This window comes from Myxocyprinus asiaticus, chromosome 26 (assembly GCF_019703515.2).
Source record: "Myxocyprinus asiaticus isolate MX2 ecotype Aquarium Trade chromosome 26, UBuf_Myxa_2, whole genome shotgun sequence".
In the NCBI taxonomy this organism is placed as follows: domain Eukaryota; kingdom Metazoa; phylum Chordata; class Actinopteri; order Cypriniformes; family Catostomidae; genus Myxocyprinus; species Myxocyprinus asiaticus.
Window position 1 is genome coordinate 28,979,822 of NC_059369.1, and position 21,738 is coordinate 29,001,559.

Genomic DNA, 21,738 nt, shown 5'->3' on the forward strand with positions numbered 1-21,738 from the left:
ATGTGCAACAATTTTAGGTAGTTGTGAAAAATGTATAGGGAGGAGGTTTGCGAAAAATGAATGAATGCCATGAATAAATGAAATAATTTAATCAATTAACTTCATAACTGCAGTAAACCTAAACTAAATCAATATTTTGTGTGACCACCCTATGCCTTTTAAAACCGCATCAGTTGTACTACACTTGTGTTTTTCAAGGTTGAAGGCAGTTTTAAGGAGAACTTGCCATAGTTCTATTTATTTAGGCTGTTTCAATTGCAGAAATTATGACATAATATGCTGTGCTGACAGCACTGTAAGTAATAGGAGAACAATGTCACTGCTTTGCACCTTTATTCATTATAAATAGGGACTTTGTTACAATCTTTGTAATGCAAAGAACACAAACAATGGAAAAACCTGCAATTTGAAAGTATGTAGAATTGCCATTATTGGACATTTATAGTAAAAAAGGACTGAAATATTGTTCTGTTTCTTACCCACACCTATCGCTTCTGAAGACATGGATTTAACCACTAGAGTCATATGGATTACTTTTATGCTGCCTCTATAAGCTTTTGTTAGCTTCAAAGTTCTGGCTACCATTCAATGAATGGACCCACAGAGTTGAGATATTTTTCTAAAAATCTTCATTTGTGTATTTAAGAAATAAAGTCATAAACATCTAGGATGGCATGAAGGTGAGTTAATGACAAGAGATTTTTCATTTTTGGGTGAACTATTTCTTTAAACTTGTCTCTGAGCCTGACAAGCTAAAAAAAGTGCCCCAAACCAAAAACACTGGTTGACCCCTCAGCAGGGTGTATATTTACTTGTATTTATAAATGTCTTGATTCTTATTCAAACACAACGTAAGGGCACAGACAATTTTTATATACATTAAGATCATGGTTATAATTTTTCTCCCCAATTTGACATTCCCAATGCGCTCTAGGTCCTTGTGGTGGCATAGTGACTCGCCTCAATCCGGGTGGCAGAGGACAAGTCTCAGTTGCCTCCGCGTCTGAGACCGTCAATCCGCGCATTTTATCAGGTGGCTTGTTGAGCGTTACCGCGGAGACGTAGCGCGTGTGAAGACTTCACTCTATTCTCTGTGGCGTCCACCACAACTCACCACACGCCCCACGGAGAGTGAGAACCACATTACAGCGACCAGGAGGAGGTTAACCCAACATGACTCTACCCACCCTAGCAACCGGGCCAATTGGTTGCTTAGGAAGCCTGACTGTAATCACTCAGCACCCTGGATTAACTAGCGACTCCAGGTGTGGTAGCCAGCGTCAATACTCGCTGAGCTACCAAGCCCTCCCTAAGATCGTGATTATTACACAAAAATGAGGAACACAATTACAGTCAGATAATATCGCTTGATTCCATTAATATTTTTATTGCCTAAACGTCATTCTAAATGAACAGGCGATATCACGGACAGCAATATGTCTGTTTGGGGTCCATCGTGTCAGGGTCCTTCTGCCGAGGCATTCCCACGTGAATGAATGAGCGTGATTATGTACTGTAAATGAGATACTGTTTTATTTCGCAAAGTTGTGTATGAGATTAAGTAGATTTTGAATCGTAGGTACAACACTGAAGGTATGCCTTTTATGATCATTCATGAATACGATTAAAATGACCCTTGTGTTCGCTATAAAGAATGTGTAGAAATGAGTTTTCTCCCTACACATACTACGTTGTTTTATTTCAGTCCATGTCACAAATGTGGGTTTTAATTGCTGTCCTTGTTTCACTAATTGTGGTGACAGGGTGAAGCGTTGAAGCTATGGCAACTTTTCGGAAGAAGGTGGACAATCGCATTCGTGTCCAGATAGAAAACGGTGTCGCACTACAACATCGATCTATGTTTGTTATAGTTGGTGATCGTGGACGAGATCAGGTAATGCATAATATAACTGTTACACTGTGTGACTTTTGCTGAACCAGACCTAAACTCAATCGTAATTGCTGCACTGTATCCAGGTTGTCATTCTGCATCACATGCTGTCTAAAGCTACAGTCCGAGCCCGGCCATCAGTCTTATGGTGCTACAAAAAGGAGCTTGGCTTTAGCAGGTATGATTACTAATGGTATGAGAACACTTCAGCATCCCAATGTTATTTTTCATGGTCCCCTCTGATGACAGACCCTTTCCCATCTGACTAAACTGTCAACTCAGAAAATTGCCAGTTAGGTTAAAATTGCCAGTTAGTGTGCGTGCCCAGAAGGCAATACAAACTCGGAAAATTCGTTCAAATGCTTCACCCTGTTCAGCTGATTGGGTAAATCATGTTGTTTTACCTGTAGATGGTACCATAGACTCCATGATTAAACTCAATGGCCCTCAAACCTCGTCATTGCCAAACTTGTGTATGGCCACAGTTAGATTGGTGTTTCTACACAACTCAGGTCATTTAACACGTTGATGGGTCATTTGAGGTCATTTTCTTGGTCTGCTTGAAAGTAAAATCAGTAATGAGTAGAATTTTACACTACAGTGTCAGCTGCTCACAAAATAATAACATATTAAAAAAAATATTTTCTTTGTCATTATTACACGCAACTAACTCATGCAGTCCGTATTAACGCATGTTGGTCAAAGAATAGATTAAAATGGGTGTCAAACTCAATTTCAGCCTGAGCCACATCAGGGTTTATTTGTACGCTCAAACGGCATTTTGATTATGTATATTACATTTTAATAATATTACATGTTATGTGCATTGAAATGCACATTTGACAGTACAGCATTGATTTTGAGGTTGGGATGCAGATGAAAAACAACAGTAACAACAGTAACATCTGTGGAAAAAATAAACTCCTAATTTATATAGGGCTAAATTGAAATTTTCTGACAGTGTGACTATGTTGGGTCTTCTATACAGATTCCTTTCATCAGGCTCGTACTAATAAACTACAGTCATGTCTTGGAATTTCTGAAGGCAAACAAAACAACTTACATTTTCCTACAACCAGAGAGCATTACAAGAGTACAGATTTTACACAGATGGAAAACTGATAGCTTGGTCCATAATTATGAAAACCGAGTCATAGGAGTTTTGCAACAGACAATTCTGTACCGCATTCAAATGGGTTTCGCAATCTCCGCATCAAATCTCACTGGTTCACAGGCGCATTTAAAATAGTCTGTACGGTTGAGACCAGTCCGCGAATTACTGCACCTGCTCTGTGCTCGTGCTGCTATGATTAAGCCGTGTTGATAATTGACCCATGTAGCGCTGTTTCATTTTGCTTTTGAAGTGAGCAAAATACGCTCCAAAACATACAGATGAAGGGAAGGCTCATTTATATTCACGAGGAAAGCACTAACTGATTGTTCAGTGAAACGTTGCGACCCCCTGCCATCCTACGTTTCAGAAATGAGTTCGCGGGCCACTTGAAATGAAGCGAGTTTGGCACATGTTGTTATGCGGTGACATCACTGAGAGTAAGTGCGTTTATTTGTGTGTGTGTGTGTGTGGTGAGGTCCCTTTCACAGTGTAGAAAGGACACAGCTGACTGGGGCTGGCAAGCATTATGTTGTGTCAAGAATATTAAATTAACCATGTGAAATCCCAACAGCGGCACTCATAATTCAGCAGTGGTGCAGCGCTGCTGCAAAATGCATATAAGGGAAACACTGCACTGACAAAAATGTGTTTCCCAGTCATGGAAATTTCTTTATTGAATACATTTTACTAATGATGCTCTGGCCTAGAATATTTCATCGTCTAGCTATTGCTTTTCTGTCGAGTAAACCTTACCTGCAAGCTAAAGTGATATCTGATTGTGAGCAAATCTTTGTTTAAATTTTGTTTTTGTTTTTTGTTTCACTTAATCAGTCCGAATGATTTTGATTTCCAAAGCAAAGGTCATGGAAATTCATTGGTCAAAAAGTGTGGGAAACGAAGTGTGTAAACAAATCTGTTCTTTTATAGTAATCGTAAGAAGAGGATGCGGCAGCTGCAGAAAAAGATCAAAACAGGCACCCTGAATCTAAAACAGGACGATCCCTTCGAGCTCTTTGTTGCTGCAACCAACATCCGCTACTGTTACTACAATGAAACCCACAAGATCCTGGGAAACACATACGGCATGTGTGTTTTGCAGGTAACAACAGTGACAAACTACTCAAAGATGACCTTCATATTACTCTAAACTTTATTGCGGACGTTCATCTCACTTTCTTCCTGTTTTAGGACTTTGAAGCTCTCACACCTAACCTCTTAGCTCGAACCATTGAGACAGTGGAAGGTGGAGGCATTGTGGTCATTCTGCTGAGGACTATGAACTCACTGAAACAGCTGTATACAATGACAATGGTAAATTGCCCCTTTAATGCTTAATAAACAAATACAAATCTGCAAATCTGTGTAAACACAAAGCATAATTATGTATGCGTTACTGTTATTGTCTTGTTCTCTTTCAGGATGTTCATTCTCGATATCGGACAGAGGCTCACCAGGATGTTGTTGGAAGGTTCAACGAAAGGTTGGTTTTGTTATGACAAATGATAAAACATACATTCAGAAGATAATGATTTAAAGGAATATTCCTGGTTCAATAAAAGTTAAGCTCAAACTCCTGGCTGGGGTCACTCAGCACACCCTGGATTCAAACTCATGACTCCAGAGGTGGTAGTCAGCGTCAGTACTTGCTGAGCTACCCAGGTCCCCTGTCCCTCCTTTTCCTTGAAGCTGCATTATGTAAGATTTTTTGGTTAAAAATGAACAAATTGCCATTATTGATTAAGTACATAAACAGTCAGTGTTCAAAACAATGTCCTTACCTTACCCCGATTCACTACGGTAAGCTTATAAAAATAATCAGTATTTTGAGCTGTCGGGTCGGATTTGGCACGAAATCGCTGGTGTATGTCGTTCCTCTGCGTCATGACGTCATGTCCGTAAACACAGGAAAGAAGTGTCGGCTGTCACGTGTTCTGGCTGAGGATGCTGTTCAGTTCAGTCAGTCACAGTCACACAGTTCAGGATGGCATCGCTGCTGTCTGGATGGATGTTTATCTGTTATCTATTTGTCGAAGTTGTTAACCTGCTATAACGCTTGGAATTGGATACAGTATGTTGTCTGGTAGGGGTAATGCTTTTATGAATCGAACATTACTCGTGTGTTTACCGATCGGGATCCGTTGTCAGGGGAAGTTACTGTGCATGTTTACTAATATATATGACTTCTGAAATTGACTTCTTGTACAAATTATTTTCATGTTTAATAAAGTATATTTTATCCCCATTATTGCCTGTTTAATGTTTTTAGTTTACAGTGTTATTAGGCCTACAGTTTCACTTGCTTTATCAACTTTAAATTCACAGTTTTAGTCTTTTGACAAAAATTTCCTTTAAAATGGACAAAAAACGTGCAAAATGGACAAAGAAATGTCAAACTGTAACAGACCAAACTTTAATCAAATATTCAGATATTTAGAAAAATAAATGTATAAACATTTCTTAATGTAAACGTGTATCAAAAATACAGTCAGGGCTGGACTGGTAATCTGGCATACCGGGCATTTTCCCAGTGGGCCGATGCACTTTGGGGCTGATCAGGGGTGGACTGGCCATCGGGAGAACCGTGCGGGCCGGAGGGCCGGCCGCAAAACGGGCCGAATGGGCCACGATAAGCTGAAACGAGCCGCTGCGTTATGCAGAACGGGCCACAAAATGGCGCCGCGATATGCAGAAAAGGAGAGTTCAAACTTACTGGCTGTGGAAATCAGCAGGCGGGACTCATAACGCGCGTATTTGTGCAACCAAAACGCCGTTTTAGGGTACGTTTACATGACAACGATGTACTAAAAACGGAAACGTTTTTCCTTGCGTTTTTGAAAAGTTTCATGTACAGACGACAACTTTGTAAAAATGATTCCCGTCCACACGGATCCGTGAAAACGACTAAAAACGCTGTATTACACGTGCCAGGCTAGTAGTTGGCGATGTCACTTTGTAAAGAAACACTACGCGCCTGTGCACAAAAGCATTCTTCCACAGAGCAGTGAATACAAACAATGAAGATGGTGATCGCTGGTCGTAGTAGTGATGCAGTAAATCTACACTTTGCTGGAGAAGCGTCAATAAACTCAAAATCTTGAGCAGCACAAACACAGTCCTGTAGTCCGGCATTGTAGTTTTGAATGTCTCGCGCATTGTTTTGAAGTACTCACGCGCATGCCTATAGACTGAACACATAATGCGCGTGCGCATGACGTCATCGTTTTCATAAATTCGCGTTTTTGTATGTTTACAAGGAGACGATAACGGCATCGTTTTAAAAAATGTGCACTTTGAAGCCCGTTTTCAAAAGTTTAAGTTTTCAGGCCCCAAAACGCCGTTGTCGTGTAAACAAACAGCCAAAACTCATAAGTTTTCCGTTTTTAGTTGAAAACGTTGTCGTGTAAACGGCCCCTTAGACTATAGCGTATTGTGAGCCTTTTGGCTTGCCATATTCATCCGCCAGAGCAGTAGTGTCAAAACACAATGAACTTCAAATATCCTTCCGCAAATTGCTTGCAGTTTTCACCAACAGATGTCGCTAGAGAGCACAAAGTTACATAGTGCAGCTTTAAAAAAAAAATCGAGGATACAGTGAGGCACTTACAATGGAAGTGAATAGGGGCCAATTTTTGGAGGGTTTAAAGGCAGAAATGTAAAGCTTATAATTGTATTAAAGCATTCTTCTGTTAAAACTTTTACATTATTTGATCTGTAAAGTTATTTATATTGTCATTTTTACAGTCATTTTAGGGTTTGTTGACATTACATCGTCATGGTAATGAAGTCGTAAAATTGGCTTTAACTTTATACAGAAAAGGTTTGCAAGTAATTTTATCACACTAAAATCATGTTTACACGCATATGCTTTATGTGTTGTGGCTATACTTTTGAAACATTGTGTATTTTAACATTCAAAAACTGGCCCCTATTCACTTCCATTGTAAGTGCCTCACTGTAACCTCGATTTTTACTGCTTTTTTTTTTTTTTTAAAGGTAATCTTTTTTTTTTTTTGTGGTAATCAATATTATGCCACAAATGCTGTTGATTGAGTTTAACGTCTGAACCCGGAATATTCCTTTAAAAGACATTTATTTGAAAACACTTATTTTTACATGCACATTTGATTCTAATAAAAATGTCATGATGTTAATGAAGTTTACATGAAGCCGTTTTGTTCCAAACTTTGTTCTGAGCAATTAGTGGGATTATTTCTGGATTATTAGGCTTTTATTACTGTGACCAATACCAGTTTTGAGTTAAAGCTTGCTATATCCTATTTCTGCTTCAGCTTTCCATTAATTTCCTTTTGAGACAATTGCTTGACATCTTTTTGTAGAAATGCCTTTTCGTATTGTTTCCCAGATTCATCCTGTCTCTCTCCTCCTGTAAGACATGTGTTGTTATTGATGACCAACTCAACATTCTACCAATCTCCAGTCACATTACCAACATCAAACCTCTCCCTCCTAAAACACAGGTAAATCTTGTCTAGAATCTGATAATATCCTATTTGATCAATAGCTCCATTCTTAATCTGTGTATTTGCTAACAGGATGATGGGCCATCCCCACGGAAACAAGAGCTGAAGGACCTAAAGGAGTCTTTACAAGACACACAGCCGGTTGGTGTTCTAGTGGACAGCTGCAAAACTATGGACCAGGTATAACCAAAATATACCTTGATGTTTCATGATGTTTCATGTGTTTTGTGTGGCACCATGTGAAATTTTTTGACAATTTCTTTGTTTTTGTATTTAGGCCAAAGCAGTGCTGAAGTTCATCGAGGCCATTTCAGAGAAGACCTTACGCAGCACTGTAGCTCTCACTGCTGCCCGTGGTCGAGGCAAGTCTGCTGCGCTGGGATTGGCTATAGCTGGAGCTGTTGCATTTGGGTATGTAGTGGAGTGAATGCTATCCATGCACATACTTGTTACATATCCTTCCTTCCTTCGTAAATTTGATGTTTTAAGTCAATAATTTAACTGAATTCCTAACAAACTAATAAATTGCTAATTTAATTGAGTTCTCTTTCTCTTCCCAGCTATTCAAATATTTTCGTCACATCACCTAGCCCAGACAATCTGCATACACTGTTCGAGTTCATATTTAAAGGTTTTGATGCCCTTCAGTATCAGGTAATCATCATAATTATTATTCGCATATCAGGGTTACTCACCACCTAAAGTAGATATGATCTATTTAAAACCTTGCTATTAATATACGTAATATTTGGTATGAGGCTGTCAATCAATTAAAATTTCTGATCGAATAAATTACATGACAATTAATCGCAGACACCATTATTTGCTGAGAAAAGGCCCCTAAATAAAGATAATTCATATAAATTATGCATAATTCAAATATTCATAAATGTAATTTGAAGGACCTATAATAAATATATAATACTGATTGAAATTCAGTTTGAAATAAATTGCATTATTGTGGCAGACGAATAAAGCATTGTTTATTAAACAATACAAAAAGTGGCTTCAGAACTAAATATAGTGTTTGTTTTATTCTCATATAATTAAACAAGCCTATAGTTGACAGCAATCTGTTTCACGTTGAGTATCGTCAGTGTGTCCAGTTCTCAAAGTTCGTGCCATCTGCCCTATTTTTTAGTTATATTATTATTCCCTTTTCTCCCAATTTGGAATGCCCAGTTCCCATTACTTAGTAGGTCCTTGTGGTGGCGCGGTTACTCGCATCAATCCGGGTGGCGGAGGACAAGTCTCAGTTGCCGCCGCTTCTGAGACCGTCAATCTGCACATCTTATCACGTGGCTCGTTGTGCATGACACCGCTGAGACTCCGCATGTGGAGGCTCATGCTACTCTCCACGACCAATGCACAACTTACCACATGCCCCATTGAGAGCGAGAACCACTAATCGTGACCACGAGGAGGTTACCCCATGTGACTCTACCCTCCCTAGCAACCGGGCCAATTTGGTTGCTTAGGAGACCTGGCTGGAGTCACTCAGCACACCCTGGGTTCGAACTCGCGAATCCAGGGGTGGTAGTCAACGTCAATACTCGCTGAGCTACCCAGGCCCCCGTCTGCCCTATTTTTAACTGTTGCTCTATGTGCATGTCTCAGACGGACACATTTGAAGCGTCCCGTATTTTTAGGACACTGTCAAGTTAAAAGTAGTGGAAACTTTGAAAATCGCTTCTCAAGATTCCTATATTCTGTTGTGCTGTCCTCTAAGTGAGTAGTTCTCATTCTGTGGGTGCACTGCTTGTGAGATTTGTTGAGTCGCGCTGCTACCTATTGAAGCGGATCATAAAATCAGATGAACTTTAAGCTTGAATTGCTTGTATGGTAGGAAAATCCACACTAAAGTAATGGGTTAAATCGACAGCCCTAATTTGGTATACACTATACTTTCCCCTTAGTGTTTCAAATTTCAATATATTGTGAATATAGTCGCAGCTAAATGCGGCTTTTAGGCAAAACATGCTACGGAGTGCCTTTAGCCATCAAATATCATATCAGCCAAGATAAATGGCAATATGATATTTGATATTGAAATATTGATATTTAGGTCACAATACAATATTATTGCAATTGTTTTTTTTTTTTGGTGTATTGCGAATTAAAACTACAATGTATTGTGATATTTCACTCCATGTTTCTCATTTGTCTTCATCTGACTTAAAGGAAGTGTTTCCAAATCACCAAATGCATTGTTAAATTAATATAAAACTGCAAGTTCACAAAACAAGGCCAGTTTATTACCTAATATCTTTGTGCAATGGAAAGCCATAAGCATATAAGACCGTAATGGCTCCCTATTTCTGTAGTTAGGTCTCTATTTATCTCTTAAAATGCGCATAAAAACATGCGCTCGCTAGAGGTGGATACATTTTTTATTCAATAAGAAGTCATGCACATTAATTACGATGGAACCCCATATTATATTATTATATTAATATTACCGTGTATATTTGTATAGAATTTATACAGGAATACATATGGAATTTTTACATAATTCGCTCCGAGAATAAAATCAGTATTATCACATAGCATCTGAAATGTTGCTCTGGTTATTCTGAAATCCCAGAGACAAATCCTGTCATCAAAATGATTGGCTGCTATTACCCCCCAGAACTGTCTTGACACATACTATCCCTTCCAGACATCTGCCGCGTAATGCTAGCAAACATGAAGTTTATCAGAGCGTTTTGTCCGCAAACAGCAAGTAATTATTTACTTTTAATAATAGAGCTATATTGGCTTAAACTTCAATTTTTATTTTTGCCAATATCCCCAGAAGTGAAGATTTTGTTCTCTTAAACACATGGGATGAAACACAGTTTTATTTGCAGATATATTTATTTTATTTTTTTGCAATTTTGTGCATATGTTAAATTGGTAACTTGGATGGAAACATGCTGTTGCTATTTGAGCACAGCTGGAACACCGAACTGACCAGTCATCACCCAGGACTATAACTGTCTGTATTATAATAGACAAATACATTGTATTATATTCCAGGAGAGTATAAATTATGAATATGTCTAGGGGCACACTTTAAACCAGATTTTCTTTTTGTAGGAACATATGGACTATGAAATAATCCAGTCTTTGAACCCAGAATTTAACAAAGCTGTGGTCCGTGTTAACATCTTCAGGGAACACCGGCAGACCATTCAGGTAAACTGGCTTCCATCTCTGCTTTTCCTACTTGCAAATATTTGTTGAATCATGGAGCCTCAGTCAATATCTTTGCTAACAGTCTGCATATTGCACTTCTGAATGTTTTAAATATATGAAAGCAAAGAAATGCAATCCCAGACAAGATCAACGGCGTCATTTATTGCATTTTTCCTCATTTGTAACCAACTCTTGTGCTATCCTACAGTACATACACCCTGCGGATGCTGTGAAGTTAGGCCAGGCAGAGCTGCTAGTCATTGACGAGGCTGCTGCTATCCCCCTGCCTTTAGTGAAGAAATTACTGGGGCCTTACCTTGTGTTTATGGCATCTACAATCAATGGGTCTGTATTTGTTGGTCTGTTGGATTTTAATGTTTTTCGATTGGTGAAATAACATTTGCACTAATCTATGTGTACATGTGTCCACGTGCAGATATGAGGGCACAGGGCGTTCTCTGTCTCTTAAGCTCATTCAGCAGTTGAGGCAGCAGAGCGCTGACAGCCAGCAGAACCTCTCCGCTGAAAACAGAAACACCAGCACAGCCAGATTAGCAGCAGGTATCCACTAACACCCATATCCTCCTCTCTTTTACACCACAAGTGAGATGCTTGGAATCACCTACTCATTTTTTATTAAGTCAAGTCAGATTTATTTGTATAGCACTTTACACAACAGGCGTTGTTTCAAAGCAGCTGTACATGAAATTATGCTATAACAGAAAACGAATATACTGCCAAGATTAGTTATTTATGTTTAGAACTATTAGTGGTTAAAATGAGGAAACTAAGTAAGTGTTGTGGGTCAATGGTTAAACAGAATGATCTTGTATGAACTATAAGCTTTAGTGTTGAAGTCCTTGAAGTCATCCTGAATTAACTGAGAAAATACACATAGATGTATTGCCCTTTGATTTTGGCCAATGAAGGCTTTTGCTAGTGGTTAATTCATTTTCTGTGTAGTTCATTTAAGTGAGTGTTGTCCGTCCTTTGACTATTACTGTTTGCCACATATTAGGATAACAGTAAAATGATAATAACTATGAAATAACACAAATAGCGGCATGGGAATTATGTAGTGACCAAACTTGTTAAACAAATCAAAACATAAATCTTACATGAAGTATCCTCATGGAATGCTTTTTAAACAGTATTGAAGGATTTCCCATGTATACTAGGAATTTTTTGGTACTTTTCTTCACTATCTGGACCAAGTAATCCATTTAAGAAACAAATGCAATTAGGTTTAGTGACTTTCATACATGGGTACATTTGACATTTTGTCTACAATACTAATGCATGTGCAAATGGTTGAGCAAAAATCTGCAAAACTAGAATTAATACATGATTGAAGATTTGTACATAAAGAAGTTATTTGTTATATTCTGCAGCTCGATCCCTCCATGAGGTAACCCTCCATGAATCTATACGCTATGGCCCAGGGGACCATGTGGAGAAATGGTTGAATGAACTGCTATGCTTGGACTGTTTGAGCATACCACGCATCATTTCCGGCTGCCCCTTACCACAGACGTGTGACCTGTATCCTCTAACAGCCTATTAAAGGAAATCCCTCTACATTTAATGCAGTTTTAGTGCTCATGAGTTGTCACATCATACCAGCTTGTCTTTCACTTTAAGTATTTTATCTACCTGATACAAACAGTGTCACCAACACATACATGTGTATCATCCCATAATAACAAAAGATTGTAGCATCTCATTAATTTATCTTCCAGGCAATTTATTTCTTTGGTGTTAGGTTCAGAATTAACCTGGGAAAATATGTTTAAATATATACACTGGCAGCCAGAAGTTTGGAATAATGTACAGATTTTGCTCTTATGGAAAGAAATTGGTACTTTTATTCACCAAAGTGGTATTCAACTGATCACAATGTATAGTCAGGACATTAATAACATGAAAAATTACTATTACAATTTGAATTTTTTTTTCAGAAATTTTAAACTATTTCAAAGAGACAGCTTTGCAGATCCTTGGCATTCTAGCTGTCAGTTTGTCCAGATACTCAGGTGACATTTCACCCCACACTTCCTGTAGCACTTGTCATAGATGTGGCTGTCTTGTCGGGGACATCTCACGCACTTTACAGTCTAGCTGATCCCACAAAAGCTCAATGGGGTTAAGATCCATAACACTCTTTTCCAATTATCTGTTGTCCAATGTCTGTGTTTCTTTGCCCACTCTAACCTTTTCTTTTTGTTTTTCTGTTTTAAAAGTGGCTTTTTCTTTGCAATTCTTCCCATAAGGCCTGCAAGTCTTCTCTTTGCTGTTGTACATGAAACTGGTGTTGAGCAGGTAGAATTCAATGAAGCTGTCAGCTGAGGACATGTGAGGCGTCTATTTCTCAAACTAGAGACTCTGATGTACTTATCCTCTTGTTTAGTTGTACATCTGTCCTTCCACATCTCTTTCTGTCCTTGTTAGAGCCAGTTGTCCTTTGTCTTTGAAGACTGTAGTGTACACCTTTGTATGAAATCTTCAGTTTTTTGACAATTTCAAGCATTGTATAGCCTTCATTCCTCAAAAAAATGATTGACTGACGAGTTTCTAGAGAAAGCTGTTTCTTTTTTTTGTTGCCATTTTTGACCTAATATTGATCTTAAGACATGCCAGTCTATTGCATACTGTGGCAATTTAAAAACAAACACAAAGACAATGTTAAGCTTCATTTAACGAACCAAATAGCTTTCAACTGTGTTTGATATAATGACAAGTGATTTTCTAGTACCAAATGATCAATTAAGCATGATTACTCAAGGATAAGGTGTTGGAGTGATGGCTGCTGGAAATGAGGCCTGTCTAGATTTGATCAAAAATGATTTTTTTTTTTTTCAAATAGTGATGGTGCAGTTTTTTACATCAGTAATGTCCTGACTATACTTTGTGATTAGTTGAATGCCACTTTGGTGAATTAAAGTACCAGTTTCCTTCCGAAACAGCAAAATCTGTAAATTATTCCAAACTTTTGACCGCCAGTGTACATTTAATATCTGTTTATGTTAGCTTTCTTTAATCCTTTAATCCAGTTACTATGTGAATCGAGACACATTGTTCTGTTACCACAAAGCCTCTGAGACTTTTCTTCAGCGCCTGATGGCGCTCTACGTAGCATCGCACTATAAGGTAAATGTACTGGAGTATCTAGTGTATTGGACCATTACGTTATGTCTTAGAGGGATCACCCAAAAATTATAATTCTCTCATCATTTACTCACTCTCATGCAGAACACAAACTTAGATTTTTTGGAAGAACATCTCAGCTCTTTAGGTCTGTACAGTGTAAGTGAATGGTGACCAAAACTTTGAAGCTCCAAAAAGCACATTAAGACAGCATAAAAGTTTGAAATGTATCAGCATAAAAAGTAATGGTCTGTTCTCACCCAAAATCAATTAGATCGCTTCAGAAGACATGGGTTAAACCACTGGAGTCGTATGGATTACTCTTATGTTGCCATTATGTGCTTTTTGGAGCTTCAGAGTTTTGGTCACCATTCACTTTCATTAAATGGACCTACAGAGCGAAGGTATTCTTTTATAAATATTAATCTGCAAAAAAAAAAAAAAACATGAACATGGGATGGCATGAGGGTGAGTTAATGATGAGAGAATTTTCATTTTTGAATGAACTAATCCTTTAACCTCTAGACATCAAACCTGCATCAGCTTAATTTTTTCATTCTTCCTCTTCAGAACTCACCCAATGACCTTCAGATGCTCTCAGATGCTCCAGCTCATCATCTCTTCTGTCTGCTGCCCCCTGTTCCACCCACACAGAACACTCTCCCGGAAGTCTTGGCAGTTGTGCAGGTATGGCCACAGATCACTTAATTCTGATACTTGTGAATCTGAGTTTAAGTTGTTGTTATTGAAAACCTCTGGATTGTGAAAGACATTTGCACCTGTATTTTAACTTACAGGTGTGTCTGGAAGGAGAGATCTCCCGCCAGTCCATCATCAGCAGCTTGTCCAGAGGGAAGAAAGCTTCTGGTGACCTCATTCCCTGGACTGTTTCAGAACAGGTAACCTAATTGGAAACTGCATAGGTTATGGCATAGATTTTTTTATGCAATACTGACAATTGGAATAATCTACAGTGGCCCAAAAAAGTATTTGGACACTTGATCACTAGAGTAACACTTAAAAAAAATTAACATTTCAATGCATTTGAGATTTTTTCTTTTAGATTTTTTTATTATTATTATTCATATTAATATTATTATTATTTTCTTTTTTCTAAGCAAGTGGCATCTGCAAACAAATTTTTTTTTTTTTTTACCTTTCTGAGACATTTTGCTATTAGTTTTAACCAATTAGTCCCATGTTGTTTTTTAGTGGTTGTATGAAGTCTGTTCCCTCTCAAGAGTAACTCCTGGTGTAGTTCATCACATGAATAATGGACATGTTCCACTAAAGGCCTTTTCACACCAAACACGAATTTTTGCCGCGATTGCGCAATGACGATTTTGGAAAGAAACGATGAATTCCTAATGTTTGAAAACCAGAAAATGTCCATATACTTTTTGAAGTTTTAAATGTTTGCAAAATGCCCAAATACACCACACAAGAGAGTCTATTAGAAATTATTTTGTGATGCTCTTTTGGTTTGCATTTAGTTTCAAGACCCAGATTTTGGAGGCCTTTCTGGGGGCAGGGTTGTCCGTATCGCAGTGAATCCTGACTATCAGGGGGTAAATGTCTTACTTCAATTCCTCTGATTATATAAAAGCTCAGTTAATGTATAGTGAAAAGCTTAAATGCGCATTATTGCATTGTTTGAATAGCTATGGCATTGCGCATACATGATTTATTGTTTTGCTTTGCAGATGGGTTACGGCAGCTGTGCGTTGCAACTTCTGCAGAAATACTATGAGGGTCAGTTTCCTCTTTTGGATGAGAAAGAACAGACAGCAGCTAGCACGATCACATCCGTGAGCAGTGAGGTAACAGTCTTTAATAACCAACCATTTTTCGGTTCAGTTCAGTGTTAAGCTCTTATTAAGATAAGCTGCTTTACGAAGTTGGTTTAGATTTAATCTTTTCAAATTTGTAATGATAAACCCCAAACTGATGTGCTTTTGTTGCAATCCTTTTTTTTAACAAAACCGGAACTAAATTAACCCTCTCAGGCGGCAATGCACAGAATAGAGTAAAGGGGAATCAGTTGTAATGTGCGCCATTTCTTCAATCACAAACATGTGATGACACTTATTCGGCATGCCTTTTCACTGATAAAGTAGCAGATTAGCTGGATCAAAAGCCACGATAAATGAGAATATTGCAAGGAGTATTCAGTAAGGATTATTTTTGATCCATGTGTATGTACAGGCTGTCAGTCTCCTGGAGGAGGTGGTGTCACCCAGGAAAGATCTGCCACCTCTGCTGTTGAAGCTGAATGAGAGGAGAGCCGAAAGGCTGGACTACCTGGGGGTGTCGTATGGTCTCACTCCTCAGCTGCTCAAGTGAGTTGCAGATTTGCAGGGGTACGCACAAACAGCCTACAACACTATTCCGAGGCATAGTCTTAACTACTTAATCTCCCCGCTTTCTTTCCACTCCAGATTCTGGAAAAAGGCTGGATTTGTTCCGGTTTATTTAAGACAGACTCCGGTAATGATGCAGCTTTTTTTTTTTTTTTTTTAAGTATGGTCCTGGACTGTTGATCTTTTTGTAATAAAGATAATATAATGGGGAATGTATTCTTGTATTGTGATTCCTAGAATGACCTGACGGGGGAGCACTCGTGCATTATGCTGAAGGAGCTGAATACTGAAGAGTCAACAGAGCAAGGCCAGTGGCTATCTGCCTTCTGGAAAGGTGAGTATTCCCACTCTCTCATTCATCCTGCTGCAAGCACAAACACATACACAGTCCCTAAGTTCAGATTTGTTGTAAATTATATTTTTGGCACTTTTTGCCTCAGATAGCCCCTTAGATTAGATAGTGGAGAGGGAGACAAGAAATGACAGGGGAGAAGAGGGGGAATGGGATCGGGATAGTACCTTGAGCCAGGACTTAAACTTGGGTTGAGAGAAGAAAAAAAAAGCACAGTTCAAAACAAGGGATGTATAGGAGAGGTCTTCTCGGGTCCTAAGATCTGTACCCGACCAGAATCACTTCTTACCCGAACTCGACGTGCATAAATTAATTTTTAAAATTGACCTGAATCCGACCCGATGGCAATTTTTTTATCGAACCCGACTGGACCCGAATATAAAAGGCAGTGACATCTGCAAAGCCTGCACACATCAGTATCCAGAAGGGTTTGGTCATTTACACATAGAAGTGCGGATTGATAGAGAACAGAGAAAAAGTGAGATAGTAACATCATAGAATTTTTTAATAAGTATTTGTTTTGAATAATAAAATATTGTTAAATGCCTGAAACGAGTAATGGAAAGTTGGCATATTTTAAAAGAATTCGGGTCTTCTCCGGTCCATTCGGTAAAAGCACATTTATTTAAAATGACTCGAGACCCAAGGCTACTACTATCAGTCCTGACCCATGTCCGAGGCACTCGTCAAAGTTTTGGACCCGAACCCGCGTGGGGTCAGACCTCGGGTTTTCGGATCCAAGTAGACACGTGAAGACCTCTAATGTACACTGAGCAAAATAAATGGCGATCAAAATTATCACTTTGATGTGGTGTCTTCGAAATATTTGAAATACGAAATATTTTTAATATTACATCTAATACCATCTAACATGATTACTATTAGACTGCTATTATTTTATTATGTGTGAAGAACTTGATGGATACAAGTGACATAAAACTGTTGCCTTTTAATTATACAGTTTAGCGATCATTATACAAACATTTTTGACTGCAGAATATTTTGACAAATCAGCATCTTAGAGTCATTAAAAACCATAAAATGCTTACTCAGCTATGCTGTTTTAAATTCACTGTTTGATTTAAAAGACTTTTTAAAAGAAAAGTCTCTTTGTGACGGACAGATTTCCGACGGAGGTTCCTCTCCCTCCTGTCCTTCCAGTTCAGCAATTTTAGCCCGACACTGGCTCTCAACATATTGCAGAATAAGAGCGCCAAGGATGACAGCACAGCAGGTAGGCTACAGACCCGCATCTTCCACCTCATTACACTAAAATGCTGTATGTGTTGGTGAATGATGAAACTTTTCATGTGAAACATGTCTTTTCAGCACTCACCAGCACAGAACTAGCTGCCAAGTTCACTCCATACGATCTGAAGCGTTTGGAAATGTATTCAAGAAACATGGTGGACTATCACCTCATCATGGACATGATTCCTGTTATTGCACGCATGTATTTCCTCAAACAGATGGGAGACATCACGCTCTCTGTTGCCCAGTGTGTAAGTAAGCAGTATGTGTTTGCGCAGCATGTTAAGTCTCAAGTCCCTTTTGGTAATAGTTTTCTCCATGCAGGTTAGTTTTATAAGTCCTGTTGCAGGAGAGTTAATTTCATAAATAAATAATAAAAAATAAATATATATATATATTTCTTGGAATTTAGTCATACTTTAAATAAATGAGGATTTACTTCAAAAGATAATTAGGTAACACTTTACAATAAGGTTCCATTTGTTAACATTATTTATCAACATTAGTTAACTTGAACTAACAATGAACAATACTTTTGCAGTATTTATTAATTCTGATTAATGTCAATTTCAACATATACTAAAAAGAAATTTAAATCAAAGTGGTATTTGTTAACATTAGTTAATGCACTATGAACTAACATGAACTAACATGTTTTTTTAACTAACACTAATAAAGATTTAAAAAAATTCTGTAAAGAAATACTGTATATTGTTCATTGTTTGTTCATGATACCTAATGAATTAACTAATGTTAATGAATGGAACCTTATTGTGAAGTGTTACAGATAGTATTTGTTTTAATATCATGCACTTTTAGTAGTTTTTTTTTTAATAATATTTGTATAAATTATAATAAAAAATGTGTAATATTAATTTACAATTATATGACACATTACCGACAGTTTACCTACATTTAAATTTAAATATTAAATGAATTAATTCTGTTTTTCTATCATGCTATTTGTGGTGAAGGTTCCACAGATAGACATGCATTTGTTTAGTTTTTTTTAAAGAGGCTGCATACTTGTTGAGCACAGTACTTAGTAGAATGTCCTTTGGACATTAAACCAGTGGTTGTCATTGTGTTGAAGCACTGCTATGGAATACAGGAGCAAATAAACTATCTAAGCCATGTTATGATATTCAGAGAAAATATTTGTCCCTCTAGACCAAAATCTCTAGTTTGGGAGTCCAAGTCTTAAATTGGAGTCTTAGACGTGTTGATCTCTGTGGTGTGCAAGTATTTGTTCAGGCATGTGTGTAAAGCCTAATCAATATTTTTTTAGGCTCTACTTTTGGGAGTTGGTCTTCAACACAAGACTGTAGATGAGCTCGAGAAAGAGATCGACCTGCCTAGTTCTCAGCTTATGGGCCTGTTCAACCGTATCATCCGTAAAGTGATGCAGGTGAGAAAAAAAGCCCTCTCTCATTGTCTTTCATATACACACTGGCTGCCTCTCCACTGATTAAATTGGCGTAAAGGAAAGGCTTAGCCTTCTGAACTTGCTTATCATCAGACCACTGCCACTGGCAAGCGTGAGAAATATATTGCATGTATCTGCTCTTCGGCCTGCTCTATTCTATATTTTTTTCAGTGTGTAGTTTTTGTTTTTCAACTCCTGCAGTTCTTCAACACTCTTCAAGAAAAGGCAATTGAGGCAGAGATGGTGGCCATCAAAGACATAAGCATGGAACCAACTGTACAGACACTAAATGAAGATCTGGTAGGAGACTATAGATGTTTTGTGATTTTGAAAGATATTGCTTAACTGGCAAGCCTCTTAAAGTGACATCTTTCTAGCCAATTTTCAGTCGTAAGCCTAATTTACATAATCGTTGGAGAATCAGACCGGAGTCGGTAAGTTTTAGAAAATATAGTTTGGCAGTAACCAACTAATTGTGAGCTGCTTCTCACAATTATAAAAAAAAACAGACCGTTGTCTTGCTCACATCTGCTCTGAGCCGCTGTCCATCTTGGATCTTTTCCTCAGCAAAGGCAAAGCCAAATATGGCAAACCTATTGTTAATTGTATAACTAAGCCTTTTTCTGGGAATTGGCTGCACAGAAAAAATGGGATAATAAAGTAGAGGCATTGCTTCCTATTTATTGAATGTAAATCCTACGTCAGGCCTTAAAGGAAAAAGTATACAATCACACACATTCATAGGGTAGTTACTCCAAGAATAGCATCCTAATTCAGTCTATTACAATTGTTTGATACTCGTAACATTGTCGTTTCTCAGCCTGTAGTAAGTAACAAGTAATATGATTGTTTTGTGAGTAAATGTTGACCACATCTCCACTCCTGTAGAATGAGGCTGCCAAAGAGTTTCAAGAGAGACACAAAAAGGACATGGAGAATATTAAAGACATGGATCTTTCAGAGTGAGTAATCTCAAAGCAATGGACCAAACTTTATTTAACTATTATTTAGATTAAAAAAATAAAAATAAAATACTTAAAGTGAAAACCTTCTCTCTTTAACGTTACTGTATTTTGGTACATCTGATGATAACTTTAATGTAGAGGAAGTACTATTTGACAATTTTACTCAGATGGCTGTGCAGTGCTACATGTACTTTATTATTATTAATTTTCAACAAAGGTACATGATCAAAGGAGATGATGAGGAGTGGGACCAAGTCTTGAATAAAGCAGGACATACAGCTATTGTTAGCATAAAAAGGTAAGCGTAGAAAGGTGTAGCTCTGGCATATGGAAGACACAAATGTCTTTATTTTCGTGTTTTGTCTGGATAGAGACAGCTTGAACTGCTACAAACTCATCTTTCCATTTTCCCTCTTAGTGACAAGAAAAGGAAACTGGAAGGCACAAACCAGAAAGAACAAGGGCAAGGCAAGAAGATAAAGAAAAATAAGGACAAAAAGAGTAAATTTGGAAAGAGAACATAAATGGACTCCTCATTTCAAATGAAAGATGTGTTTTGTTTGTGTGATTGTCAACCTATAAATCCATTAGAATTAATCCAAAGACACAGTTGACTCTGAATAGAAGGATTTTAGAGACAAGACCAGTAGACATTATTCACAGTAGCGCCATATTTGATTTTTGATGCAAATGAAAATGAGGCAGTGAGCTGCGACTTAGTCTTTTCAATGACATGCACTGTATAAAGCTGTCTGCTGAAATTCCTTGGAAAGATTTTGTTCCCAAATGTTTCAGCAGAACGATCCAGAACACCTTAAACAACTGTACAACCTGTACAACCCTCACAGCCTCATTGTCATTCCTGTCAAAAATGAAAGATGCCACTACTTTGAATAAGGGCCATTGTTTTTATCTTTCTTTTTTCTTTTTTTTCAGTGGAAGCCCTGCAAGTTGTATATTTTGTCTTGTAACCATACTTCCTACGCTATTTGTAATTAACATGTTTACATCAATATCATGATTAATCAATATGTCATGATACATGACTTGCTTTCCAAATTTATTTTTCAATGTTTTGAATTTGCTAAACTTATTGAGTGGAATTACTGAGTTTGAGACTATAGTACTGCCTTTACACAAGAACATTTTGGGAAATTCATGTATTTAAATGGGTAAAGGTACATTTATATTTTGTATTCTCATGGTCACAATTGTGCAAACAAATGTACACAATACATTTTCTGTTGTGAGTTGCAGTATAATTAAAAACCACAAATTTCAAACTAGATGGGTAAAGACACACTTTAATGTTGACTTGACAAAACCTTGTTTGGAAGTTTAAATAGTTTTAAAAGTTTGTATAGATAGATAGGCAGGCAGACAGACAGGCTATTGAATTGAAAAACAGATATTCTGTTAGTATGAGTCTGGGATTTTTTTAAAATATATATATATATATATACCATATTTTAATGACCACGATGGGCAAAAACAGTCTGAAGGTATGTGCTGAGTTTAGTGGATGTAGAGTTACAGTCAGAAATTTTGTTCTTGGTTTAGGGATTTTGAAAAAAAAA

The 21,738-nt window shown here is 37.7% G+C and overlaps 1 protein-coding gene across 1 annotated transcript; it reads left to right on the forward strand.

Annotated features, from left to right (window-relative positions):
* Positions 1-1,451: 1,451 nt before the first annotated feature.
* On the forward strand, positions 1,452-21,447 carry LOC127416804 (RNA cytidine acetyltransferase-like). Its single transcript, XM_051656354.1, has 29 exons — positions 1,452-1,593; positions 1,764-1,894; positions 1,978-2,069; positions 3,933-4,104; positions 4,194-4,316; positions 4,424-4,485; positions 7,369-7,483; positions 7,559-7,666; positions 7,764-7,897; positions 8,047-8,140; positions 10,565-10,663; positions 10,872-11,008; positions 11,100-11,224; positions 12,055-12,205; positions 13,714-13,810; positions 14,378-14,494; positions 14,605-14,706; positions 15,301-15,375; positions 15,511-15,627; positions 16,013-16,146; positions 16,246-16,294; positions 16,405-16,501; positions 17,643-17,753; positions 17,849-18,021; positions 19,059-19,178; positions 19,398-19,496; positions 20,085-20,158; positions 20,379-20,459; positions 20,580-21,447. Exons 2-29 carry the CDS (start codon positions 1,781-1,783, stop codon positions 20,683-20,685), a joined length of 3,078 nt encoding a protein of 1,025 aa, XP_051512314.1. The 5' UTR covers positions 1,452-1,593; positions 1,764-1,780; the 3' UTR covers positions 20,686-21,447.
* The last annotated feature ends 291 nt before the right edge of the window (positions 21,448-21,738 follow it).

Excerpts from the sequence above, each read along its gene's own strand:
- LOC127416804 (XM_051656354.1), top strand. The coding sequence starts at position 1,781 with ATGGCAACTTTTCGGAAGAAGGTGGACAATCGCATTCGTGTCCAGATA. Across the intron at positions 16,147-16,245 it reads CTCACTCCTCAGCTGCTCAA|ATTCTGGAAAAAGGCTGGAT; the intron begins GTGAGTTGCAGA and ends TTTCCACTCCAG. Across the intron at positions 20,460-20,579 it reads GCTATTGTTAGCATAAAAAG|TGACAAGAAAAGGAAACTGG; the intron begins GTAAGCGTAGAA and ends TTTCCCTCTTAG.